Raw genomic sequence first — 27,994 nt, 5'->3', positions numbered from 1 at the left:
AGTCGATTGTCAAAGTAACGTCAGAGTGCGCGCAAGTTTCTAAACGTGTGGGTGATTTAAATGTTTAATTGCACAAAATAATCGTGTTATTCACACCTTAATGAATGAACCTTATTGAATTATATGTTTGATTATGTCTGAGGACCATTTCTTCTATTGGTCCAATTTTTTTCAGATTTGTTTTCTATAAGCAATGTGTTTAATAGTAAAAAAGTCACATAATTTGAATTTTTTACTAAAGTAATACCTCAAGCATCAAGAAAATGCGTGACAAAATAGATTTCATGGATATCTTGCAACCCCGCAACACGTACTTTGGCATTGTGAAATTTATGACCCGGCCCTGGATTCCAAAAAAAACAATGAACCTGGAACGAGAATATTTCCCACAGGATATAAAAAATTTAGTCACTAAATCCGCGTATTTGGATTCCTATTTAGATGCTGTAAGTATTATAATTTTTTAAGTTTATATTTCTCTCTAATAAAATATTTTCGGGTGGTCACCATAAGCTTCAGTACATCTTTAGCCAAACAAATAGTGCATACTTTCTCATAAATTCAGTTGACGTTTTTTAAGGAAAGTGCAAGGAGCAATATAGTGAAGCAGCACTTAAAAAAAGAAGTATTAAAATATATTGAAGAAATAGCCATGGATAAACGTATGCATGTTATTCGCTGGATGGGTGTCTTTTTTCTAAATGTTTCCTTTATGATGAAAACTGGCATTTTTGTAAATGAAACTGCTGTTTTAGAGGTTTGTTAAAATTACACATATACAATGAAACAATAGTTTATTGCATTTGTAAAATTGCTCTAAGTTTCCATTATTTCTCTTTACCTGTACACATTGTTTACTAAACAGATTTGTTTACAGCTTAAAAAGACAATGGGTGACAATCCAGTATTATTTCTGCCAACGCACAGAAGCTATGCAGACTTCTGTTTAATGACATACCTGTGTTATCATTATGATATTGAGTTACCAGCTGTTGCCGCTGGTATGGGTAAGTGTAGTTATTTTAAACCAATGGCATACTAGATAATTGTTTTCAAGAGTCCTATTTTTCATATATTACTCAAAGAAATTTTGCTTTAGATATTTATGCATTATTATTTCATTACAAATACTATTGATTTAAAATGATTGCTCCATTTTTTCTGTGTGAATAGGAATGATGACCTTGATGTATTATGAACATTGTTGCATTGTTCATATAAAAGGTGTTTATTTATACCTTGTATTTAATAAAACTAATTGTTTATTTAAATAAATAAATCAATGGCACAATCTAATATTCAAGTAGGCGATCAGCTTTCTGTGCCTGATGCACACCCTCGACGTTTTGGTTCTAAAACAAGCCACTTTCCTTCACTGTTCGAGTGAATGTTAAATGCAAACGAAAAGAAAGTCCATTGGTGCACAGCCGGGAACCAAACCTATGACCTCAGGAATGAGAGTTGCACACTGCTCAATTTATTAATGTACTATAAATATACAAATTCAACTAAGACAGTACAATTCCATGTGTATTATGTTTATTATTATTATTTTGAAACATACATATAACAATTTTTAATTAATTATTTAACATTTCAAATTCATAGACAGAAATTAATGTCTATGATTTACAATGAGATTAATATGTCTAATTGTATATAGATAGATCACAGATATGCATACTAAATAAATTCAATACTTTTATTCTCTTTGAACAGATTTCTACACAATGGCGGTCGTAGGTCAAATGATGCGTGAGACAGGGGCTTTCTATATGCGTAGGACACTTGCAGGGGCGCCCTTATACTCAGCCACATTGCGGCAGTATGTCCGCACACTTGTGGCACACTATGGAGCCCCTGTTGAATTCTTCCTGGAAGGCACGAGGAGTAGGAGCAATAAAAGCTTACCACCGAAGTATGGTTAGTATTGGTTATGTTAATATACAGGGTGTCTGCCGTCAGATTGGATGTGTTGAACAGTAAGCAGGTAAACCAACCAACCCAATCCCATCAAACAAAGCTGGGGGCAGTGTTGTTTTATAGAGAAAGAACATGCAGAATTTAATAATATATACGAATGCAAGATAAGTATGAAATAATTGACGTTCAATTTCTTGGTGGTCTGTGGTCATTTTTTTTAATTTTTAAAAATAATTAAAAAATTAAATATTTCTGTAATAAATAGTTTGTAATACTGTTTCTAAATTCTATACGCGTCGGGTGGTACATAGTGACCTTTGAGCTTTTAATAAAGACGTATTGTACTTTTTCCATTATGTTTGTGATAATTAGCTTATTATCAATAGTTGTTTTTGATAACAAAGCTACTTCGTATTAGGGGAACAAAATAAAATACTTTATTAGGCCTGGATGGTAAATTACTTGTATATCATCATACACATACTCGAGGATTTTATCTAATTGATCGATATGATAAACGTGAAAATGAAAATAGTGGACTGATTTAGCGATTTAGAGACTTGAATTCTATTGTTACCATGCACTTATTTTTTAAATTGAAATACTTTATGTATATAGGATAAAATATGCCTTAGAAAAGACGTGTTGTTTGTTTCTCGGGTGTTATCGAGGTCTGCAACCATTATAAGATTTCCCCTAATCATCTCATCTTCTTTAGGAATGCTAGCCATGTCATTAGTCCCATATTTTGCCCGTGAAGTGGATGACGTCACGATTGTGCCTGTCAACATAAGTTATGATCGTATAGTGGAGCAGGCCCTCTTCGCGTATGAACATCTCGGTGTACCCAAACCTAAGGAGACGACTGGGGTGAGACATTTTTTTACTTTGTATCAGAGGATGAGAATTATTTTATTATTTAAAGGCCGGCAAAGCACTTGCAAGCCCTCAGGTAATGTGTGTGTCCAAGGACGGTGAAGTCTTAATATCTCTTAACATCAGGTGAGACTCCTGCCAGTTTGCCTCCGAAATATATTTAACAAATGGAAATAAAAATAATTTATTTAGCTATACTAAACGATAATCAGTTTTCGGTGATGCATCAAACATTTATACATACAATCCGATCAGAATCTTCTAGACTAAAATTCGCGGCTACCAATAGTACATTACATAAGAATTGTGGTTAATCTATTACAGATAAAATGTTAAACTTTATTAATTTTCCTTAACGAAGGCTAGAAATTTAGACGATAAGGCCACGTGATATGAGAAACGATAAAAATATACATTTTGGTTTCTAATCGAGATAAAATTTCCTAAAGAATATCTAATAATTAGAACATATTTTTTATCATAACAGAATTTCGTATTAAATTATCTATGAAGCAAATTAGTACAAATTTTTTCGTTTATATGACATCCTGTCTTATGAATGTCAAATGACGGTCATAGATCTATTATACTTAGTTGTAATTATTATAATATATTAGCCTCAAGGTCGACGGAAACTTTTCTGTGTTTTATAATTCTCCGAAACAAGTTTTCGCACTTAGGCTAGGCCTAACGAATTGAAACCATGCCCGTCAATACCGAGCAGTTGGGTCTGTTGGGTCTTAGTGGGTGGTCCATTGCACCTCATGGACCGAAGCCCACACTTCACTTTTAAAAGTCTATAAATTGATTTCCCGACAATAAAAAAAAGCCATAACGCATTGCAGTTCGTAGCATCGTACCCGAACTCACCCAGTTTACAAATCAGGGCCAATTGGCCGGTGAATGGCACTTGCTGTGCCAGGATCCGTTCCACATCATTCGTGGTCATAGGGGACCGTGGTCCCAATGGCTGATCGCGTGGCGGGATGCCTCGGGCGATTGCTGGTGGCGCCGTGGGGTTTTAGGAAACCGTGCGATCTTTACCAAACACGGTACTCTTTAGTCCGTGAATAAAATCCTTCTGTTAATATATTAATATAATACGTTTGAAATGTTATTGCGTCCTGTTAAGTTAATACTAAATTATTTATTTAGCACTTGTACCTCGTTCTGTTATTTTGCAGGACCTTGAATAAGTTCTCGTAAATACTGAGTAATGTTACCTACCTACATTGCCACGTGTTTGTAACTGTTTTTTGTCTTTAAATCTGAGTAATTTTTGTAATTAATGATTGATTTGTGCTCATTGCTTTAAAAAGCGTCTGCTACTTTGTATTCTGGGTTGATGCCTTATTTAGTAAAGGTATTTTTTTTATCTTACATTGACAGATGAAGATTATGTTTGCTGAATCATTTCGTTCTAAGGAGGTATATTATACACTATTATATATACCTAGTCCAGCCATAAGTTACAAATGAAAAAGCCCTTTTTTTAAATACGTTATTGTAATATTATTAAAATGTATACAATATATATTAATATTCCAATATTCCGATATATAAATATTCCATTCGAAATGGTCACCTTTGGCTTTTATACGGGCCTTTAATCTGTTTGGCCACGAATCTATGGATTTACGCACTGTTGCCAGGGGAAGTTTTGCCACTGCTTGCTCCAAAGATTCTTTTAGAGACTCAAGGTCGCTGTCTCTAAAACTGACCATAATTTGAACCTCAACCCCTTGTGGGTTGAGGTCTTGGTAAGAGGGCCAGTATTCAGCTGTTATAAAGTCCGAAAAGTTGGTTTCAAGCCAGACTTCGGTAGTTCCTGCATTGTGACCAGGTATAGAATCCTGCTGGAAAGTTCACGGTTCATTTTTAATAAGTGTATTGCTGAGAGGTTTCACAACATGATCCAAGACTGTATCTTGATACACTTTGACTGAAGTTTTCACTAAAATGTAATTTTGTGACTCCTTGATAAGACACGCCCCACCATCACTGACACAGAATGATGACCATGTTGTACCTTTCTGACCACTTCAGCAGCTTCTTTAGAACTGTGAGCGTACACTTAATCATTTTGCTTATTATAGTGTTCTTCAATCGTAAAAAAAATTCAGCGGTAAAGAGGATATTTCTGTGCTTCTGCACTTTGATCGATCCACTCTCTTTCATTGTAAAGATTGATTGAGGGCATGTACTGTATATCGACGATAAGCAGGCTTCAGGTCTTGTTTTATAAGACGCGATAGAGTCCTAGCAGGAATCTTCATTCCTCGAGATAAGGGTTTTGCTGCCTAATAGGTATGTGAGGAATCATGCTTTAACAGCATTAACAGCCGTTGTAGTTCTAACAGCACGCGGCCGCCCCGATCTTTGCTGATCTTCCACAGACGAAGTAAATTGTTGTATGCGTTGATAGAACTATATACGAACATATGGCTGATACCAAGGCGATCACTACAATCTTTTTTTCTTTAACACCTGGATATGAACAATATTGGATATTTATAATGAAAACGAAAAAATATGTGAAATGGCGCAAAATCGAAAAAGTAGAAAAGTTTTTATGTTGTTTATTTATATAAAGAATTCTTATTATATAGTCATACGAAATTGAAAAAAATACGATACATAGAAATAGATATTTGATGAGTCGTTCACATGTAAAGCAACTTTTCCATTATCAAAAACATGTTATAGTTGTCACTTATCTTTATATGCGTAAATTATAACATATTTCGGTATATTTTTCATTGAAAACTAATACAAAAATAATTTTAGGGTCTTATCAAAGCATTACACACTCTCAACGACCACTTTGGTAACATATACATAAATTTGGGTACTCCAATGTCTCTTAAAAGCTTCCTGGGGCACTCCACCCTTACATCCGAGACCCTCAAACCACGAGACCTTCAAAAACTGACAGATGACCAGATGAGGCATGTCCAGAGAGTCGCCGATCACGTGGTAACATTGCAGCAAGACAACGCGGTGGTTACGATCACGAATCTGCTCTGTATAGTTCTTATGGATAGTCTGTACAAAGGCAGGGTTTTGGGGCAGAATGAGGTGGAGTCACAAATCTCTTGGTTGATAGAAGTATTACAAAACCTGGGCGCTTCAGTTTTTGCAAGAGATATCAAAGGGAACATGGAGAGAGTTTTGATTGTACATAGAACTATGGTGAAGTTGGATCGCGAGAAGAGATTGAGATTGGTGTCCAGTGCCCTGATGAATGTGACGGCTGATGTGCAAAAGAAGATGAAAGGTTTGAGGAATTCATTTATTAACACTTCGTTACATTGCAATATAAAAAATTAACATTAATTAATCAAAAGGAGGGCAACTTATCAACCCTATCACTTTCGAGCGACCTCTTCCAGGCAACCACTGTAAAAGGAAAAAAAGTGTTTTAAATTAGATAAGGTAGACAAAATTAGGCACTTTACTATAGAACAGGAGGCAAACGGGTAGAAGGCTCAACCGATGTTAAGTCATACGCCGCCCATGGACACTCACATTGGCAGAAGGCTCGCAAGTGCGTTGCCGGTCTTTCAAGAATTGGTACGCTCTTTTCTTCGAGGACTCTAAGTCGAATTGATTCGGAAATACTTCAGTGGGTAGCTAGTTCTATATAGAGGTGGTGCGCGGCAAAAACGCATTTTAATTATTTAAAAAATATTTTTGAACAGGTCACATCTTAAAAGCAGAGACGATGGTCAATGCAGTCCCGTTGATTAAGCTTCAGATCTACATAAACCCAGTATTACATTACATAGTACCACCTGCACTTATTCATCTTATTGTTAGCAGACATAATATACTGAAAGGTATGTAGTTTTTTTATTTAATATTAATTTATTTAAATTTAATATGTTGGCTGGGTATTAAATTAATCAATTATAAATTTAAATTTAACGTACAGTTAAAATTTATAATTTCAATAGTAACTGATGTCATTTTTGAAAATAAAATACCATTTTATCTGTAGCTGATTTTAGATGGTCAAATTTATAAGCGCTAACGAACTGTGTCAAAATCCATCACTAAAGCTGCTAATCTGGCGCCACCATATGGACTGTCGTGTCCAAAAAGAGATATAATAATCAAAGGTTCAATGTGTCATTACTCCAATGAATACTTTATTTACTTCGGTGCGCTTTATCAATAAAACTATGTTTTCTTTATATAATGGCAATAGTTTTGACTTTATACCAGTTTCAAGTTAAAAAAACTATGTTTAAAAATACTTTAAATTTTGTTCTGCGATCTCAAATGTTGCAATGAATACCTTGTTACGTCTTTGTTTTCACAGATTAGTAAAATAGTTTTGTCTGTAATCATACCAAAAACAATAGAAACTAGATATCGCGAAGTTTGACAACAATGATTCTGAATTATGTCAATTTGCCTTGGCTTAGACTTCGACCTTTCTACAATATCAAATTTCAGCCTTAGAACCTATAATCCATCGAATTTTTATAATACATTCGTCCTCTATTTGAGTCCCATAGTATTTTAAGGAATTTTATTTTTACAATATAGGAGTATTATTAATTTCAGATGAATTGTATTCGACTTATATTGAAATTAGAAGACTGCTGAGACATGAATTTTTCCATATAGAAGAGAATGAACAGATGGTGAGATTTTAAATTACGTTTTTCAACATTTGTAAGGAATTTAAATGCTTTGAGTTTTTTGTGCTTTTTGGCGCGAACTGTCGATATGAGAGATTCAGAATTTAAGGTTTTACTGTAGCTGTTTAAATTGTTTTATTTATGTTAAAGTTGAGATACATTTTTACTATTTAAAACAGAAAAAAAAACATTTGTCTATGAGACATTTTTATCAACACTTATTTTTTTAACAAGTATGTCACTTTGGCAACATGTTAATGCCATTATATACAAACTTCACACGTTGACAGAACTGTCTGGTTTATTGTTGGCATTTACTATGACAAATTCATGATGAAAAAAAAACAATAATGAGCATAATTATTATTTTATTTATTGCAGACATTGGACAAAGCGCTAGAGTACTGCATACAAAACAAATTGGTTTTAGTGAATAATAACTTGTTCTGTGACGGGTTGGGCGATCAATCGAACGACAAGTTGCGCTACATGTTGCAATGGGCTTTATTGCCAGCGCTTACAACGCTTCTTTGTTGTATGGACGTTATGAACGAGGTAAGTATATTTATTTATTCACACTCTGTTGCATAAAAAAAATACACATAACACGATACATAAAAAAAAGGTATGCCACGGGCGGCCTTATCGCTAAGTAGGGATCTCTTCCAGGCAATCCTAGTAAGAGAAAAACTAAAACAAAAATATGAGTAAAGTGCAAGAAGTGTAAAACCAAATTTTATATTATATATATATATATTGTTACGAAGACGGGTCGACTACAATGTTTCTAGATTTTTCCACTAGTTAGAGAACTTTTCAGCAGGCTGTAATATGATTTCTGACCGTTTCAGGAGAGGGTCAATCACATATTAGAAAATTGTAATTTTCATAATGTTACCCTAGTTTTCAGGAAGCTGAAACCTTTTTTCAGTCGGTTTCAGAACATGTGTAGTAGAGTGGTGTAGTTTTCAGGAGACCCGTTTTCAGGCGTTTTCAGGCCTAGTTATACCCCTTTGATGAAGGAATATTCTAGACCGAACTTTCTAGGTGTGAGACAAGGACGAAATGATACGAGAGAGAGAGAGAGAGAAGATCAGAACTTTCTCGAAACTAGACTGAGCACTCTAGAACGCCGTACGACAAGGACGGAGCAACGTGCGAAAGAGACAAAGAGTGCGGACGTTCTAGAATTGTGCAATCGCTACTCAGTAGCAAGCCCGCGTAGAAAGTTCTCGAATATTGTTTAGAATTATTCCCGGGGATATATAAGCGAGCCGAAACGCGACTAGTCGCCTTTAGTTTGGAATGCGATAACAAGAGCGAAACACCGAAGCGATAAAGTGCGAATAAAGTGAATACAAGTGATAAATTACAGTGTAAAGTGTGCATAAGTGAAGTAATTAGTGATTGTTTTGTGTGTGTAATTAGTGCATCTCTGCGGTTAATTTGTGCCCATAAATTCCTCATTGATTTACCAAGAAATAAACCCTTGAATAAATCTACGGCATTTTCTATCCGACCCCTTAGCTCGTAACAATATTAATAACAAACTATAAGCTAAAGCTAATCTCACGGATTCACGAATGATGTAATATAAAAGAAAAGAAAAATCAAGAATTACACAAGTAACGATTGAACAGTGTTTATACAGAAGAGTTTCAAAAGATGATAGAGAGCCAATCGTATGGAGACGGGCAGCCTATTCCACAACTTAATGGCGGATCCTAAATGAATTGCCTATGAAGGATGTGCTGTGGGATGGAACTTACAATAAACATCTATTGGAAGAGCGTAACATATAGTTAGAAGGACCTAAGAATTTGAAGTGTTTTTTGAGATAACAAGGGGTTTTGGGATTGAAAAGAATTAAGTATATATGTCGCAGTAAAGTAGTTAAATCAGTGAGTTAATTGAATCTATAGATAGTTAATTAAAAATCGATATTCAATCAAGTCGCTAGCGTTTTGATTTAAATAAAGCAGCGTCAAAAACGTTTAACTATCTGTCTGACCGAAAGCCAGCGTGTTGATTAACAATGTAAAACAAGACTCCGCCATGATTATTTCATTTGTTTTTGTTATTTCGGTGTGATCGTGAAGAACTGAGAACTTGGAAATTCGGTTTGGTTAGTCTTATTGCCTAGGAACGTTTAGGAAACTTGTTAAACGTTTCTTTCAATCACTTGTCTGACGGAACATTAGCGACTTGATTGAATATATATTTAATGAACTGTCTAGAGATTCAATAAACTCTCTGATGTAACTACTTCACTGCGACATATACATGTAGAAAGTAATTTTTCGTACATTTTAACAGACGTGTTTTCTCTGTATGTGAAAATGTGACTAATCATTGTTTAAATAATAGAGGGTTATAGTACATTTATGATAAAGCGTCCAACGATAAATTGTATATAATCAATGATTCACATTGCCCAAGTATTTTTCGGTATGATTACGTCGTTATCAGTGAATAGATAGGAATGTCCAAATAGGCCATTGAACTGCGTTTGTACACTCCACAATTTTATTACGGCTTTTCATAAGGGTTGATAGAGTTCGCTTTTATAGAGCTGTATTGATTTTATGGTATATAATGTGTCAGTTATTATATTTTTGACATTGTTAATTTTAATATTATTTTACGTTTAGTGATAAATGGAGCAGTGTTGGCCTAGTGGCTTCAGCGTGCGACTCTCATCCGTGAGGTCGTAAGTTCGATCCCCGGCTGTGCACGATTTTTTCATATGCTTGATCAAAACCCATGCAATAGTTTATATATTTTTCGTGTCCAGAAATGCTTTTAATATGTAGAAAAACTATTGAACTGTATTTGTAATATATGTACATATGTATAATATTTTAAAATTATTTTTTAATACAACAGTAGAAACAAATGCTCATGAGACTCGTCTGATGTTGAGTGATACCGCCGCCCATGGACACTCAATGCCAGAGTGTTCTCGAGGGCGTCAATCAGATCTATACTAGTAGACCCGTCAGGCGTTGTCCTGCATGATGTTTCAAGCGATTAGGATGTTAAACAAAGTATACAGCGCCATCTGTCTGGCTTATTTGTGAAGCTGAATCATCCAGGGCACCGACCCAAACGCATACAAAAACATACATAATGATATAGTTTTCTAGATTATATTCCAAAAATTATTACCTTTTTAAAATCGGTTAATACTTGGAAGATACGAATTTCTATCATACAATTTCAGTGTAAAGAATGTGAACACAAGCGTGCTCTAAAGAAGATACAAGAAAGGCTAGAACAGAAGAGAAGTCATCCATACTGTTTGAGTCTAGAAGCAGCAGGTAACTGCTTGCAGGGACTTGTACACAGTGGCGTCTTGGTCAAGCATAAAATGTAAGTTTTAAGAAATTTTTAAATTAGATGGGAATTCTTAGTAATACCAAAATCTTAAGCAATATCTATTGTTATATTCAGTAAGGCTACAACGTTTTTTATGCCTGGGCCTCAGATTTGAGTATCTGTTTGATGATTGTCAATCTAATAGGCAAGTAGGTGGTCAGCCTCATGCCTGACACACGCCGTTGACTGTTTGGGTCAAAAACAGTTTCCTCACGATGTTTTCCTTCACCGCTCGAGCGAACGTTCGAACCTACACTGCTAACCGATTTTTATTTACCTACATTAATATTATGTGAACTAGTAAAAAATACATTAAAACTACTTAACCATTAACAAAGCTACATTAGTGAGGAACACAGATAATATCACACTGCGAAATGCTTCAATGAAAAATGTTGCAGAAACGGGAACCTTTATTCTCATTTGCGGGGTTCTCACAGTGTGGGTGAAGGATTTGAGAACAAACTATCTTTACGTGTATAAAAAAGTACTTACATTTTACTATAGTATAGGATTTTTTGAACGGAACGAAAACCGCGATAATTCAAACGCAGGTTAAACTAAGTGACAGCTTGTATTTGTGTCTGTCAACTAGTAATTATGTCAATGTCAGACAAAAGAATAATTTGAAAATACTTCACATTGTATAGATAACTAATCTGTGGTTCATTTATATTCTTTAAGATTTTTTTTTATTTTACCAAACTCAACTCAATAATGCAATGGCATAGTAGCTACAAATAAGGTTAGGTAATAATGGAGTAAAAATAAGAAAATAAATTAGTTTTATTTATTTAAGCTATTACCTTTATATTTGTCTTACCCGAAAGAATCTGGGAATAAAATTCAATAAATTTAATTATAAATAGGTGAATAATGTTGATTTTTTTTTCAGGCAACAAGAAATTGTATACGAAGCTGTACCAGAAGCCATTGAAAACTGCCAACGCCTTGTTAGTTCTATCTTACCAAAGTTGACCGTAGATTTTTATAGCAACCCAGTTATTATACATCAAACGCAACGAGCGCGTTTATAAAAAGGCCATAGACGATATTAATAACAACAGATTATGTTGAGTCAGTGTGTCAAATAAGATCTGTGGTTAAGGTTTTTGACAGCTTGTTAGTATTTGGGACATAATGTTTTTGAACTGTCCGTTTTTTAGGTATTATTAGTTATTACTTAAAAATAGTGATTTCATTTCAGTATTGACACGCAATTCCATATAAAAAAAGTCCTTCGATTATTTCGATATTCGATAAGGCTCATTTCTCAGAGGAAAGATTGTTAATCAGTACCACCGCTGGTTCACAACGTTTTGTACGGTACAATCACGAAAGCCCAATGCTTGGTCATACATTTTTGTAGTTAATAGCAAGGTTCTTATATAACTATATGATTTTAAGCATGATATACCATTGTAACATGTAACATTAAACAAATTTTGCATTATAAATCGCTTTTTCTCCAAATGCAGTAAGTCACGAGACTATGAGGCATGGGAACGGTTTTAAAAAGAATTCAAAATAATCTGGTAGTGATCATTAAATAGTCTCAATTGTTTTACCTAAATACAATTTATTGCGATGAATTTTGCTAGTGTTTACTATAGAAAAATGTAGTTTAATTATCCTCATATATCTCCGATAGCTTGATGATGTCAAATTCATGATATAGTGCTTAAAATAAACTTCAGCACAATGAACAAATTTCTCTCAAAGCTTTCTCAATTCTTTCAAAGTTTAATAATTAATACTAATTAAATTTATCATAATAGTAGATATTTTTTATGGCGTATTTTGAAAGGTTGATAATAGAAGGACTCCGGCTGCGCGTAAAAGCATGACGTATTGTCCCGTTACGCTCATTGTACGCTTGCGCCGCATCTGTCTCTTTTCCACTCGATTGGCATTTGCGTCCGAGGATTCACTCCTTTGTATCCATACAAAATAGTGATCAATCCGAAAAAAAATATTAAATCATTTTATCAATGTCTACAATAGACGTTGTTAAAGTATCGTCCGTAAACCGAATTAGCGCTCAAACCAAAATTGGTATTTAAAATGATGAGCTTAAAATAATGACATGCGTCAATTGTCATTAATCTGTCAAAACTGTTGACAAGCGCGGGAAAATTATGAATTGTGTAATTGCAGATACCAATGCTAAATGAAACATTTTATAAAAGTTTTGAATCTACTATTAAATATGGTTCGAACTTGTCATTTTTCCCAATTGTTATAGATTGTGTCAACAATAGAGCCAAATAATGTTATATCGTAATATAATTTAACTTAATTGTATAACCTGTGATAGTTCAAATGTATTTGTATAATTGTATTACCCTCTCAATAAATAAAACGAATATTAAAAACATGTTTTATTTACAAAAAAAAAAAATACAAATCATATATACACAAAAACAATAAAATATAACAGCAAGCAAGAAAATTTTGGATTTTCAGTTAAATGTGCAAAATCTGTATAACGAATTGAAATTACGTCTACCTGCTAGTGGCAATATCTGAATAATTTTAAAAGTTATTATCAAAACGTTCTTGCTACGTTAATATTGAAAACAGACACATAGGACGATAATAATTTATAATTTCATACAATTTTAACGCCTGTAGAAAAAGATGGCGCAAAAGTATAAGTTGGCAAACGATTTACGTTGGCGCCTGGTGACCACAGAGCTAGTTCTTTCCTCGCTCAACGAGTCATGCCATAGATAAAGGTACACTGCTACAGGGCCACTGTTTTAATTTTCTGTTTATTAATTGTTAATTATTTGTATTATTACTATGTAGGTTAAGAACATTGTAAATATTGTATTTTATTGTTATAATTACGAATATACTTATGATATCAATCAAAACCCCGTCGTTGCGAACCAAATTCACTATTACACCTATAATAACACAATAATAATAAAAATATATAAAAAAATAAGGTACTCAAACCTTATAGCGAGCCGTGTGCGAGTGACACAATTTGATTTAAATATAAGCATTAACTGTAATGCTTGATTTAAAACTTTACAGTACAACATAATTTATTAATATATAATACATAATTGTATCTTATAAATGCTACCTGTCTTTTAAGTTGCTAGTTTAACTGCCGTAAAAAATTGGATTTGTAATATTCTGAAAAAATCGCCAGTGACGAACGTCATACCCTGAACGCGCCAACAAAATGATTACCACCGCTAAGGACAATGCTTGCTCGAGCAGTGTTGGCCTAGTCAGCATACGACTCTCATCCCTGAGGTCGTACGTTCGATCTCCGGCTGTGCACCAATGAATATTCTTTCGATGTGCGCATTTAACATTAGCTCAAACGGTGATGGAAAACATCGTGAGGAAACCGGTTTGTCTTAGACCCAAAGAGTCAACGGCGTCCGTCAGGCACAGAAGGCTGATCACCTACTTGCCTATTCGATTAAAAAAATATCATGAAACAGATACAGAAATCTGAGGCCCAGACCTAAAAAGGTTGGAGCGCCATTGATTTATTTTAAGGACAATGCTTGAGGTGCTGGAGCCAAATGCTAAGAATACCGTGGACTGCGAATTGTATCATATTTCGGCCAAACAATGCGTAGAGGCGATGAGAACTTGGAGAAACTGATCGTTAATATAGACGGCAAAAGATCAAGTGGTCGTTCACAAACCAGACGGACCGATCAAGCGACAGACTCATCTTCCTTAAAAGTGTACACTGTCATAAGAGATGTTACTGTCCAGATAGTTGGCACCTGATGTTTTCTTGCTGATCACGAAGCTCAAACAAGCGCAACCGACTGAAGAGAGAGATACAATATTTCGGCCTTTGCCACTGGGTACTTCGGGCCAGCCAGTTCTTCGACTGGTAGACTGGCTTTAGAGACAATTTATATTATAAACCAAATGGGTTCTGTGACAGGAGAAATATTGCCATTTTGTAACAGTTTTCAAAAAAATTTCATAACGAGGAACATCAATCCTTCGAGACCTTGGGAAGCTTATTACTAAATTCACGTAAACACGCCACGTATATCATAACACATAGTAATTTAAAGTACATACGTATTTAACATAGTTAATATATACAAATAGATAGTCATAATACACACACATGATGAGAAATTTGATTAAATCCTACACTATACGATAAAAACTCGAAAAAGAATCGTTAATACGAAACAGCTTTATATAAAATGCAGGAATTAACATTGAAATTGCATTTATTACGTCAGAAACTGTATTTACGACGCCTAACCACTAATATATTTTTATTACTCAAGTTATCAGTTATTATGTTTAATTATATTAAATACTTAGCTGTAAGTTGTATATTTATTTTCAAAGTGTCAACATAGTTTATGGTTCACAACATATAGAGACGCCGATAGAACTTATTTTACAATGTATCAGTTGAAATACAAATATTAGGAAACCGAGCTTTTGTGATTTGTTTGGTTTCGTATTATACATAAAGTTCTTTTATATAAGATAAAGTTCAATGACAATGCCTGAATAAAATTATCACAAACATAAATAATTCAATACGCTTTAGTCACGTGACTAACAATTCAATACTCACAGGTCAATCGTTCACTCGTTCAGCCGTGCTTCAGAGTGTAGTTGATGAATACGGAACGCACCTCCATGGGGCAGAGAACGAGCGACGCGTCAGGAACGGGTGAACGAATGTGGAGGAATGTGAGGGAGCTGTCAAATACTCGGTCCGGTTGGACGTCTACCATATCTGTCAGTTGTACCTAAGAAAAAAAATTCTGTTAATTTTTTTCTATAATAAATCTTCGAAGACTTTACTTACACTGTTAATTTTTATTATTATTTTTACATTAGATTCTTTAGCGTCTGAGACGCTTACTGTTGTGGTATCTATCAGAATGACCAGCGCTGTGGAACACGTCTGCTCCACAGCATATTGCTGCGCCAGACCCAGTTACAATCACAAAACACACATTACACACTTCAAATGTAAGGTACATTCCTCAAAAAAAATATTGTTGTTTTTCATTATTTTTATTATTATTTTGTCTGTTTCTGTGTGTGTGTTTCGTTAGTAATGTTATGTATAAATCTAGATTTGCTTGTGACGAAATGATGTAATATATTTTAACATTTAAGGTGATGTAATCTTTCCGCCACTCTTTTTAATCGCATTTTTTTATTTTCTTTGCTAGTTTGAAATTGTTATGTTATTATACAATTGATATGTGTGTGTGTGTGTCATTTGTGACGTCATATTTTCTGTGGAAGATGAAGGACTTATAAATAAATTCAATGATACTTACTTGTCCATCACCAGTAGGGTAAAACTTGGAAATGGCAGCGTTACCGAAGCACGTGTCCAAATGAACGCGTTGTACTGTCAAACCCATACCATGGTAGACTGATCCTTCCTTATTCTGAAAGGTATATAACGGTAATCGGCTATTGATTTGTTGAAAGAAAGAGACGAAAGAATTCATCTGTCCTTTTTCATCACAGCGTAGCCATGATTTGAAAGAAAGAGACGAAAGAATTCACCTGTCCTTTTTCATCACAGCGTAGCCATGATTTGAAAGAAAGAGACGAAAGAACTCATCTGTCCTTTTTCATCACAGCGTAGCCATAATTTGAAAGAAAGAGACGAAAAATCTCATCTACCTTTTTTCATCTCAGCGTAGACATACTTTGAAAGACAGAGATGAAAGAACTCATCTGTCTCTTTTTATCGCATCGTAGCCATAATTTGAAACAAAGAGTGGAAATAATATTGAGTTAAAAGACTGCAATTAGACGCTGGGTTTGATTTTACCCAAAAAGGGTCTCTAAGTCTCGACTGAATTGAATTGAATCTTACCCTAGCATTTATCAAACGTGATGTACGATTGTACGACCATAGACAAAAGGAGGATAACGTTATGATCATGTGACTTAGCGCTACCGATACAATTAAAAAATTATAGCTGCCTTTAAAATCTAAATAGCAAAAAAAACATTGGTCTTGTCTACCTACTTTGAATTACTTATAGGTGTCCATATAAAACCATCATAAACAAAAGATTTAACAGAAATTTCCTTAAGGGCCTATACGGTGGCACAACTCCAAAAAAGTACATTGTTTCTTTCGTTTATCATCACTTCTTGAAGTATGGCTAATGAAAAAAATATATGGTGGAGTTGAGTTGTATCAATTTTCAAAGATCGATACACGATTTAAATAACTTCGCTCTATAGAAACAATGCAAACATAGCCAATATTTGACACATTGAATTCATTTTATGACGAAATTTACACGATATATTTTATCGCAAGCCAAGGAATCCATTTCAGAAAAGGAATTGATAAAATTACATTAATTTAACATTTTACATAACTAATCGTTATTGAGGGCCGGCGCGCCTCAGCTCTCCATTGCGCACCGCAGTCCACCCCGAGACACTGACACAGCAATTCGTGCTGGGATAGGGTCTTAATTACCTTGACAGCAACATGCGACCGGAAGGAGGCGAGTATGACGTCAGCGGCATTTGTGATGGATCGCGAATAGCTCGGCCTAGGTGAGTTTTCGTTGGCCGTGTAGTGCATAGTTATAAGGGGCTGAAGTAAACACTGTTGGGAGACGTGAGCCCCGAGTGTGAGGTACCCGCTTGGGTGGTCAAACGGCTTGTGCTGGAAGAGAATTAAAGCCTGGTTATTGCAGCGCCTTACAGACATACTTGGGGATTATGGCGTTTTGACAGTTCTTCTCATCCGTTCTTATGAGAACTGGCAGTCAATTTTCTGACGTTCATCCGAACAGAAGTTACGTACTTATATGATATTTTGATTTATATAATGTATGTGTTGTATATGTTGTTTTACAATTTCATTATTTTTATTAAAGACTGGCCGGGCCTTAAGGCCTCTAACTAACCGGAATGCCATAGCGACGTCGCTAACTACGTATCCAGACAATTTGAATTGAAATATATGACAGTTTCATTTGGCGAGTTTCCAGAAAGGAAAAAAAAGAAGTGAAGAAGAAGGTTACAGAAAGCTTTTTGAGGCTTTGGTCCTGGTTGCGCTTCCAGATTGCCAAGTTTGTTTGGATACGTAGCTAATAGCATCCGAAGACGGGCTTTTCAGATATAGGCTTGTGATGGAAAGATTAGGAAAACCTTCCTTCTTTTTAAGGAACCTTTTTATTTATAGTTCAGTCAAAATATGTACAATAAAATATTAAATGGTCGGTTACATATAGTAAACAAGAAATTAAATTTTGAACTCTGAATCATTGTTAGTATCAAAATGTACTCACCGAGCACGGCGTATGCGCATGTTCAACAATAAGTTTGAATGTGTGTCTCGTCCGTACGTTGTCCAATACACCTTGGTTCATTCCGCGGTTATCATCACGGGAGAGACGTCTGTCTTGCATTATCTATGGAAAGTTTTTAATAGATTTTCTTTAAATTTAATAAAATATGTTTATAATTCTATATAATATTATAATTATAATAATTAATAAGTTAAGATTTTCATTTCTCTCCTGATTTGCTTGTAAGCGATCGCTAATTGTGCATGAATACAAAAAAAATCGCGAAATTGCGAATCAAATTTTTTTGTTTTTGAGAATTTAAAAAAAATTGTGACTTATCAAAAATGTTAGAGGTGAGGTCACTACCATCAAACAATATGTTAAGGTCCTTAGAGGTAGCATATATAACGCGGAAATGTCGGAGAGACTGGGGTTGCTAGTGCTAAATAATCACTCAATTGCTAGCAATGCCGCGAGCGCGTACATGTTAACTTACGCGCTTTACGCCGCGCACGAACTAAATTTTTTGTATTTAAAAGATTTTGTATTAATAATTGTCTAGGAAATAAATAAATAAATGTTCTTACTTCAATCTGTCCGGACTGCAAAGCCGCCACGCCAAGGGGCGTAGACGCTAAAATGGTGAGACGAGAGCTTTCGTCTTCAATAAACGCGCTAGATCCAAGAGGGTAGAAATTTGCTTGAATGGGTAATTTTTCCAAGTACCTCCGTTTTATTATCTAAAATATTAACGTATTTTAATTAAAAAATACACCGAATTATTTTTGATTTACAGTAATATCAAAGTTTATTCTTATTTATTAGCCATAGATCATAAACGATTTTGAGATGTTTAGCTTACAAGCTAAATAAGATACAAGTATCACTTGTTCCACGTCATTAAATTAAATAGCTAGACCTCCCTACTCATCGGCAAAGAAGACAGAGGATGTAGGCCGAGAGAAAAAGCCGGCGTAAAAAACTCTCTGTTCTCTTTTAAAATAATGATAGGATGAGAGATGCTTTGGATAAACCAAGGTACAGAGGCAGGTGTGCGCATTGGACCTTCTATTATGTCAGTGCGCTCAAGTGACCGTTGGAAGGCGTATGCCATCGAGGCTCTGCGTCGTACCAATTTCAAGTTCCCAGGTCGTCAGAAGATCTACGTCTCCACGAATTGGGGCTTCACCAAATACGAACATGAAGAAAAAGAGCAACTGCGTGATGATGGACGTTTCGCCAACGATCGATGCTAGAACATGTACAGGCCTGAGCAGTATCCTCTAGACGCAGAACGAAATTTACAGCGTTTAGATGAAATATACTTAATACTTAATATCTATCGGCAAATGGTTATTTATTAATAACAGCTGTACTTCGACAAAGGCATCATTGAATTTTTCCAATCTTGACGTTCTCTAGCAGTTCGAAACCACAAAATTTTCTTCTTATTTCTTATATTCTTCTCTTTCGTTTCCCACTTCGTAAATACCACTTAGATAAGTTTCTGTTCCAATTTTTCTCACATCATCTCCACTTAGCTATATGTGGTGTAGGCGACTTTAAATGTTTTTTTTTATATTAACATCATAACTTTGTTTTATCCATTCTTTTTACTTCTCTTCTTGTTTCTATACTGTTTTCCATTTCCCAGTTGTTCTGTCAATACCCAGGTCTGACACATATAAAATAAACATGGCAAACAAAGTACTAAGCTGTGTATGAGATTTTAATTCATAAATTTATTTACTACACAAAATATATTACCTGCATCCCATTAAGATCAGTATAGAAGACATCTCCACTTTTGATACTTGTAGAGAACCGCATGGCCAGTTCCAAGTCATCCACATGTGGGTCTATGAGTAATGTGTTGGTCACTTCCACCTCACTTTGCCGCAGTGAGGGGTTGTTGTATACAGACACCTGTGGAGCGAACCAGAGTGATTACATCAACAAAGTTTTCTTCAGCTTACAAACTGTTTATATAAATAACAGGTTAGGTTAGGTGCCTAAAGTATTATCCACACACACCTAATTAAATTATATAATAAACCTAATTTACCTAACTAAGTCATAGTATTGTCGCCGTCGTAGTGTCAATCACCTGAAGGGCAGGACGGAAGCTCACTGGAGTGAGCAAAGAGAGAAGTTCAGGTCCACGCCTTCGAAATTGTTTTTTCCATATCACACGGATCCGTTAGGACGTGTCGGGAAGGTGTAATATTTGATGCTTTTACACATCAACGAGTTGGGATGATGTTTAGCCTTGTCGAAGTGGTGTGTGGACGCCAACTTCTTCCATTGGGCAATTGCCAAGAGCTTGGCGTGATTTCGTATTATATAGAAGCCGTTCGCTTCTATGTGTGCGTTGCGTGTACGCATCTTGGTAGTGGTGGTCAATGGTGTCACGTTACAGTTTTTAAATTATCGTTTTTTTTGATAACTTAATGAATCAAAAAATTTACTGGTTGACAATTAGCTTATAAAAGATAGAAAAATGTCAAAAAATTAAATTAGTTTAGATTTTTGGTACATGGCAACACATCAATAAGTTGAATTTACTTACAGCTAAAATGACGTCAGCGGCCTTTGGACCAATGAGTGCGGTATAAAGTGTTGCCTTAAACGGTCCTTCGGTTATGACCAGTTCGGGATACGCGTCCAAGTTGAACTGTTGGGCGGGACCGTCCGGAATGAAAAGATACGCTCCACTATTGTTATCTGTCATTTTTTGTGTGCCATATCTAAAAAATAATACTAAGTTAGATTTCCGAATACTAAAATCTTATCTGTGTATGGATTAGTTCTTTTGTGTTTATTATGTCTCTCTTACTTAAGAACCACTTTTGTATCTGTGTGTTGATCAGTATCAGTATAAGCTAAGGGGTTACACATAAAAGATCAGTACCGTATGCTCTTTTTTATACAATTGAAGTATCGTTTCGTACGTATCTCACAGGGTAGACTTCGACCGGGAGTCAATTCGACAGTTCGCTAGTTCGCAGAAGAAAACCTCTTTAGCATCAGCGAAAAACAAACCTCGGAAAATTGTAGGAAATAATAAAATTTATCAGTAAATGCATGCATGCTAAATTTTATCATCAGGCAGAATGTCAAATTCCATCTTTATCACATCGAGGTCAAATGTTCATAACAGAGCGCAATTTAAGGCACTTTGTGAAACCAACTGACAATTTCCAAACCGATACAAGATAGAAGCCTTCAAGCAAGGAGGGTACCATTCCCTTAAAGGCCGGCCACACACCGTGTCAATGGGCGGTCACCTTTTTAGTGATCCGTTTGTCCCGAAAAAACTTACTGAACAAAATCCATGTGCACCGGCGTGGTCTTTCCGTCGGTGGATATGATGGCTTTAATAAGACCATGCTTGTTGGCCAGCACTCGCGTACTATTTCCCGCTTGTATGGTTACGTCATCGGATAATCGGGCTGAGGGTTGCTCAATGGCGAACATCTTTGGTAGGTCGATGTTCCAGTAGTCCGCGTTGTATACGCGTACACGGGCGTATGACGTATACCTGGGTGTTCGTTTTATTTTAAAAAAATGTGCATACACATAAACATATATATTTTGTCAAAAAAGGCTTTGATATGCATCAATTTTACAGGCAAGTAGGTGATTAGACTACAGTGCCATCCCTAATTTTAGAGGTTAACGAAAAAACACTTATTAAATGAAAAAAAGCATTAGAAAACATTTAAAAACTTATGTTTATAAAATTTATTTTTAACTAAATATGCAAAAAATGTCAAAAAAAACACCGAAAAAATCTTCGCTACTACTAATAGACAACCAGTTTACCATTTATCCTCAGGATCCTATCATGAAATATCAACTTAATGATTTAAAAAAAAAAACTAGTGGCGCTACAATCTTTTTAAGTCTGGGCCTCAGATTTCCGTATGTTTCATGATCATTTGTCAATCTAATAGGCAAGTAGGTTATCAGTCTTCTGTGCCTGACGCACGCCTTGTTGTCTAAGGCAAGGTTCCTCACGATGTTTTCCTTGTCCGTTCGAGTATATAGACAGAAAGTCCATTGGTGCACAGCCGGATATTGAACCTACGACCTCAAAGATGAGAGTCGTACGCTGAGGACACTCGGCCAACACTACTCAAAACTTAATTATATGAAGAGAAAAAAATCTGGAAACACAAAAAAAATATGTCTTAAAAAAGGAGAAAAATACCAACTTGTTAATAGTCATACTGTCCCGTAGCGAGACACTGTACACTGTTAGTGCGAGCGCGTCAATAGTCACAGGGAACGAAAGGAGAAATTTGTTCGCTGCGAAACCTAGCCTCTTCTCACCAGACACAACGGGCGATATTTGGGCCATTATCGGACTTCCTTCGGGGTCAAAAACCTGAAAATTATCAAATAGAAATTATCTACATCTACATATAGCTTACCAACACTTGGCACTCTGATACAAGTACTTATAGGAAAACACGAAGAGCAAAATAAAATAAATGAATTTTAAAAAACTAATGGAAAATTGATTTCAAAGTGTAAGGAGGAAAACTATGGCTGGATACGGATGACAGGGGGAAAACGGGCAGGAGGCTCACCTGATGTTAAGTGATACCGCGGCCCACGGACCCACTCAATGCCAGAGGGCTCGCGAGTGCGTTGCCGGCCTTAAATATATAGCTGGTTTATCAGAATACGCAAAACGGAAGGAGGGAGAAGTGGTATGATGAAATACCTGGGGTATCTAGAGGGTACAATGTCACAGAACAGTAACTTCAAAATGTATTTATTTATTAACCTATTTTGACAAAGTAATTAACGTAGATAAAACGATGTAAAAATTTAAATGTTGATGGTTTGAAAAAGTAAATTTACATTCAAATATATGCGTAAATCATTTTTTGCGGTTTTCAGACACACCCTTCGAATGTTTTCGTGTTTTTTCTTTTGTTTCGTTGACAAGTAGGTGATCAATACTGGACACCATTTTTGGCGATGACATTGCGATTTCGTGACTACATGTAAGTGTTAACCAATGGCTTGGGTTAAGATTTAGGATTCGGCATCGTACCTTGAGCATTCTAAACTATAATTAGTATAGTTATAGTATAGTTACTCAAAAATAACTCGAAAATTCTTAAAACAAACCTCAACATGGGGCGAAGACACAAACACAGTAATTATCTCCTGTCGTCTAAATGCCAAAGCGTTATACAGCACTAGACGCCTAGATGGCGACACTTCGTCCAGCGCTATCGTGATTCTCGCTGGAATTTCATTATTTTTTCGCCAGATGTCGTCAACGTCGAAGTAAATATCCTCTTGAGTTTGGTCGATAATGGCTGGTTGCTTTAAGAGGTAGAAAGCCGCTTGTTGTATGACAGACTGACTGTCTTTTATCGCTTGAAGCATTCTGAAAATTAACGTAGTAACTGCAATTGTTCAGTGCCACATACTCCTCTTGGCCGGTAAGAGCGTCACTGTCATGGATATTAGTATTGCCAGTAACTAAAAATTAAAAACCATTATAAAGGGAATTTATTGAACCGCAATAATAAAACAATGTATACTATGACTTTCATTCCGTACAATTCTGACATTTCATAAGTGTTGCTACTAAAAAAGTTCTCCACAGAAAAAGAGAAAATTAGACCCATTTGACGGTAATAAAAAAATACTACGTATTTTTTATGTTTTATCTACAAAAAGGCAAATCTAAATATTTAAAGTCTAGTGCCCTAATACAAAATAACAAATATTTCAATATCACGAACAAAACATCGAATTTTAACTACTTTAAATTCTTTAGCTGGCATCACGGCATTAAATCTTTAAAAAAAATATTATCTCTACTTGTAAATTTTTTACTGTTTGTGATGAAAAGGAACGTAATTATCACTCGCCGTGGATGTGGAACATACATACAAATACATTCACTAACAAATAAAATGTATGTATAGACTTAGATGTTCAGACTCATAGTGAAATTGAAAAATATGCCCGGGCAAAAATGTTACATGTCAAAAAATGACAGCTGTCAGAATTCGACGGAAAAATCAGAGTATAGTATCTAGAAAATACAGTTCTGGGCCTAAATAAATGTATCACAAACTTAGTGGTAGTGCATCACGGCATTAAATCTTTAAAAAAATATTATCTTTACTTGTACATTTTTTACTGTTTGTGATGAAAAGGAACGAAATTATCACTCGCCGTGGATGTGGAACATACATACAAATACATTCACTAACAAATAAAATGTATGTATAGACTTAGATGTTCACTCATAGTGAAATTGAAAAATATGCCCGGGCAAAAATGTTACATGTCAAAAAATGACAGCTGTCAGAATTCTACGGAAAAGTCAGAGTTTAGTATCTAGAAAATACAGTTCTGGGCCTAAATAAATGTATCACAAAAAAGTGATAGATATTTAGATATAAAGATACCTGGCAATCTTATCAGTTCGCTTTTGGAGAGGATACTTACTTGCTCGCATAATCAAGTACCACATCATCCCTCGCCGTACCAGTGACACCATCGTGATGCTGGAACAGTGATAATGCCCGCCTTGCCCTTTCCACACGATCCCTTAATTGTAGAGATGTAATATACGTCACGGACTTCGATGACACCGCTTGTGACGTTATAACTTCGGCTGCCCTATTAAAATTTAATAAAGAAATTTACGATATTTTTTTAAATAGTTAAAAGATTTTTTTTCAAGATCACAATTAGTCAAATCCGTTCATATTTATACACATATATATATAATTCTACTGTACGTGTGTATGTTTTTTTAAAGCGGGAGAGTTATGTGGAACTACAACTCCAAGACGCCATCAACAATCGCCTTAAGCGGGATGCGGTAATAGCAGAGCCTTATCCCCAACCGTTGCATTGCGTATGAGGCCGTTGCGTCCGCCTCACCACGCCCATAGTTTGTGAAGATGCTTGACACAGCAAGTATTCACTGACCGGGCCATACGCTTTTATAGCTAGAGGAGATCGAGTCCATTACTTGCAAAGATGTCCACTTATTTCTTATGTGTGTATGTAAACTGATAAACGATTTGAATGAATTTTTTGTATACGTTTGGGTGGGGCGCCCTGGATGGTTTAGATTCAAACATCAGCCCGTCAGATGGCGCTACAGTCGTTATCTAGGTTATTTATCTATACAGCAAATAAACAGATGATATATATATATATATATATAAATCTTCTGTGCATGTGTTCATAATTAAAGTCCTAAATGGCTGGACAAATTTCGATGACTTTTTTGTATGTTCAAGTTGAGTCACAATATTAGATAGTTGACTTTGTATGTAAAACGTATGTACAGAACAACGTATGTCAGTTCCACTAGGTATATATTTATACTAGCTGCCCCCGCGAACTTCGTTTCTCCTTAATGTGGTTTTAGTTACCCTTAATACCGTGACACGAAAGAATAATTTCACTGTATTAACGTCACTATAATTTGAATGGGATTTACACTTCGGTCTAAGTAACGCGTGGTTGGCTATGCTAACACCAAAAATTAAAAAAGTAGAAATAATTGAATTTCACGGTATTTCGTCTACTACAAAATAAATTTAATTTATACTTTAGCCTCAATAACACGTGGTAATCATGATATTGAATTGTAGCTTATTTAACACGTTTGTCGGTTTACCATAGCAGTGCCATCTATTGATAACTTACTCAATCCAGTCGGAAAGTATCGACATCTGTTAGAATCTTTTGGAGTTAGCAGATAATTGCGACTATAATTAAAGATCTAAGCTATCCTATCTCTTAAGTTGGACCAGACTGCTCACGGTGTGCCAATTTAATTTAAAATTGGTTAAGTAGTTTACGAGTCCATCGCGGACAAACATCGTGAAAGGAGATTTATATATATTAAGATATAGATAATTGAAACAAAGAGAAATGGGGGCATCTCACCCTTGACACGCCGCGCTCGCGAATGCGTGACCGGCCTTGAACCTACGTCTTATTTATTCTAAAACATCAATGGGCATCTAGTTCCACATATTGCACAATTAAATTCAAATATCCATTTTACCTTACATACGCCAACAGCATCCTGTCCATGTTCTTATAAAATGGCCTCGACGTGTAATAGCCGCTCCAGTAATGTTGATTTCTGTCTGCGTACGTGAAGAAATCACCAGAGAGCACGGGAAAATCGGAAAGCTTCATTTCCTCGTGCAGGGCTTTGAAGTAATCGTTAAGAGTTCCTATTTGCACCTAAAACACAGTAATTTACATTTAACATGTGTTGTGAACTACGTTATGGTGGGAGGTCCTATTGTCCCCGGGGCGGGGATTGAATTACGCGTTATTGATAAAATTATTTTCGACTTTCCAGTACTATTGGATTCAGTAACGTTACGGAGCGTTACATGGGGGGGGGGGGGGGCAAGAATCTCCAAAAATTGCGTGACGTAATACTTGAACGCTCTCTTACGTCAACAGTAATTATTTATTTTTTTCAACAATCTATTACCTACAATTATTATCTATAAGAACTATGCCCCCTTTTGCTGACTAGAGGAGGGGAAAAAATTATATTGCAATTGCAATAAATCTGCTTACGTTATACTTGAACGGCCCCAAACAGGAATTTCTATATTTTTATGTAAAATATTCTAGCGTGTGACTCTCATCTCTGAGGTCGTAAGTTCGATACCCGACTTTGCACCAATGGACTTTCTACATGCATGTAACATACACTTGAACGTTAAAGGAAAAAATCGCGAAGAAATCCAGCTTGACTTCGACAAGTCGGGCTACCTACTGTCCTCATAGATTGACAAATGACCATGAAACAGATACAGAAATCTGAGGCCCAGACCTAAAAAGGATGCGTCATTTATGCATTTATATAATTAATAAATAAAGAAGCCCACCTCAGCATTCCAGGCGTCATTATTATTGATATAATCTATCAACATTTCGTAGTTCGAATACTGGTGGTCCCATTCGTTGGGACGGTCGTACCGGAAGTCGTCACCGAGAGGAAACAGTACGACATTACTCCGGTACAGTTGTGATTTCTTACGCCATTGGTCCAATATTAATGACGCTCTATAAATAATATAATAGGCTCGTTATTGTTACTAACGCTTTTAGTGCCATGGAGCTCCTAAGCGCTGCTTTCGCTAGTTTTAAAATTCCAGCTCATTTTGACAGTAAATATGTAGTATTCAATTTGCGGCCCTTTTTCCTGGTGCCCTGGTGGAAAGGGCCACCAGGAAATAGAAAGCGTGGTCGCCCTCTTGCACGGTGGGCTGACGAGCTTAAGAAAGTTGATGGAGAGGATTGGGAGAAAAATGCTCAAAACAGAGAGAGATGGAGCCAGTTGGAGGAGGCCTATACTCGATAAGAGGTCCTTGAAAAAAAAATGGAAAATATATATATATATATACATAAATATTTTTGTTGGTGTGTTTATTATGTAAATTTTCAAGGAATAAATGAGGCTTAATTATTATTATTATTCAATTTGTGTTTTTTTTATTATTAATATAGTATAAAATATTCTGAAGAGAATGTTGTATTTTTTTGTAATATTTGTGTATTGTAACGGGAATTGTGAATATTTCACATGCAAATTATTTGTCTATAATTAATTGACAGTCACAATAATTATCTGTTAACTCCAAAAGGTTCTAACAGATGTCGATACTTTTCGACTGGATTGAGTAAGTAATCAATAGATGGCACTGCTATGGTAAACCGACAAACGTGTTAAATAAGCTACAATTGAATATCATAATTACCACGTGTTATTGAGGCTAAAGTATAAATTAAATTTATTTTGTAGTAAACGAAATACCGTGAAATTTAATTATTTCTACT

At 35.5% G+C, this 27,994-nt stretch overlaps 2 protein-coding genes across 4 annotated transcripts in view; one reads left to right on the top strand and one right to left on the bottom strand.

Annotated features, from left to right (window-relative positions):
* The first annotated feature begins 35 nt into the window (after positions 1-35).
* Positions 36-12,238, top strand: LOC123716702 (dihydroxyacetone phosphate acyltransferase). The gene is made up of 11 exons (XM_045672561.1): positions 36-446; positions 581-757; positions 878-1,007; positions 1,720-1,923; positions 2,642-2,793; positions 5,587-6,076; positions 6,501-6,638; positions 7,372-7,451; positions 7,830-8,003; positions 10,672-10,820; positions 11,722-12,238. The coding sequence occupies exons 1-11, from the start codon at positions 264-266 to the stop codon at positions 11,861-11,863; spliced, it is 2,019 nt and encodes a 672-aa protein (XP_045528517.1). The 5' UTR covers positions 36-263; the 3' UTR covers positions 11,864-12,238.
* Positions 2,331-27,994, bottom strand: part of LOC123716701 (alpha-mannosidase 2) — a 33,786-nt gene continuing 8,122 nt past the window's right edge. Inside the window, exons 8-21 of one of the 3 annotated variants that reach the window (XM_045672560.1) lie at positions 27,043-27,220; positions 26,196-26,380; positions 24,614-24,787; positions 23,273-23,537; positions 22,345-22,517; positions 21,450-21,668; positions 20,697-20,874; positions 19,895-20,053; positions 18,715-18,867; positions 18,128-18,250; positions 17,308-17,499; positions 16,136-16,249; positions 15,415-15,592; positions 2,331-2,704 (exon numbers count right to left, since the gene is read on the bottom strand). In XM_045672560.1, the coding sequence (XP_045528516.1) occupies positions 15,434-15,592; positions 16,136-16,249; positions 17,308-17,499; positions 18,128-18,250; positions 18,715-18,867; positions 19,895-20,053; positions 20,697-20,874; positions 21,450-21,668; positions 22,345-22,517; positions 23,273-23,537; positions 24,614-24,787; positions 26,196-26,380; positions 27,043-27,220 (2,272 nt within the window). In that variant the 3' untranslated portion in view covers positions 2,331-2,704; positions 15,415-15,433. Of the gene's footprint in view, positions 2,705-6,071; positions 6,199-14,287; positions 15,593-16,135; positions 16,250-17,307; positions 17,500-18,127; positions 18,251-18,714; positions 18,868-19,894; positions 20,054-20,696; positions 20,875-21,449; positions 21,669-22,344; positions 22,518-23,272; positions 23,538-24,613; positions 24,788-26,195; positions 26,381-27,042; positions 27,221-27,994 lie in introns of those variants that run through there. The other 2 variants (XM_045672559.1, XM_045672558.1) reach the window with 2 other exon arrangements.

This window comes from Pieris brassicae, chromosome 11 (assembly GCF_905147105.1).
Source record: "Pieris brassicae chromosome 11, ilPieBrab1.1, whole genome shotgun sequence".
Taxonomy (NCBI): Eukaryota; Metazoa; Arthropoda; class Insecta; order Lepidoptera; family Pieridae; genus Pieris; species Pieris brassicae.
The sequence above is the reverse complement of the archived record's forward strand: the minus strand, read 5'-3'. Positions and strand labels throughout refer to the sequence as shown.

What these genes read in the sequence shown, in the direction of transcription:
- LOC123716702 (XM_045672561.1), top strand. Translation starts at nt 264, where the DNA reads ATGCGTGACAAAATAGATTTCATGGATATCTTGCAACCCCGCAACACG. An exon ending in TGGATTCCTATTTAGATGCT is followed by an intron (nt 447 to 580) that starts GTAAGTATTATA and finishes ACGTTTTTTAAG; the next exon opens with GAAAGTGCAAGGAGCAATAT. An exon ending in AAGCTTACCACCGAAGTATG is followed by an intron (nt 1,924 to 2,641) that starts GTTAGTATTGGT and finishes CATCTTCTTTAG; the next exon opens with GAATGCTAGCCATGTCATTA.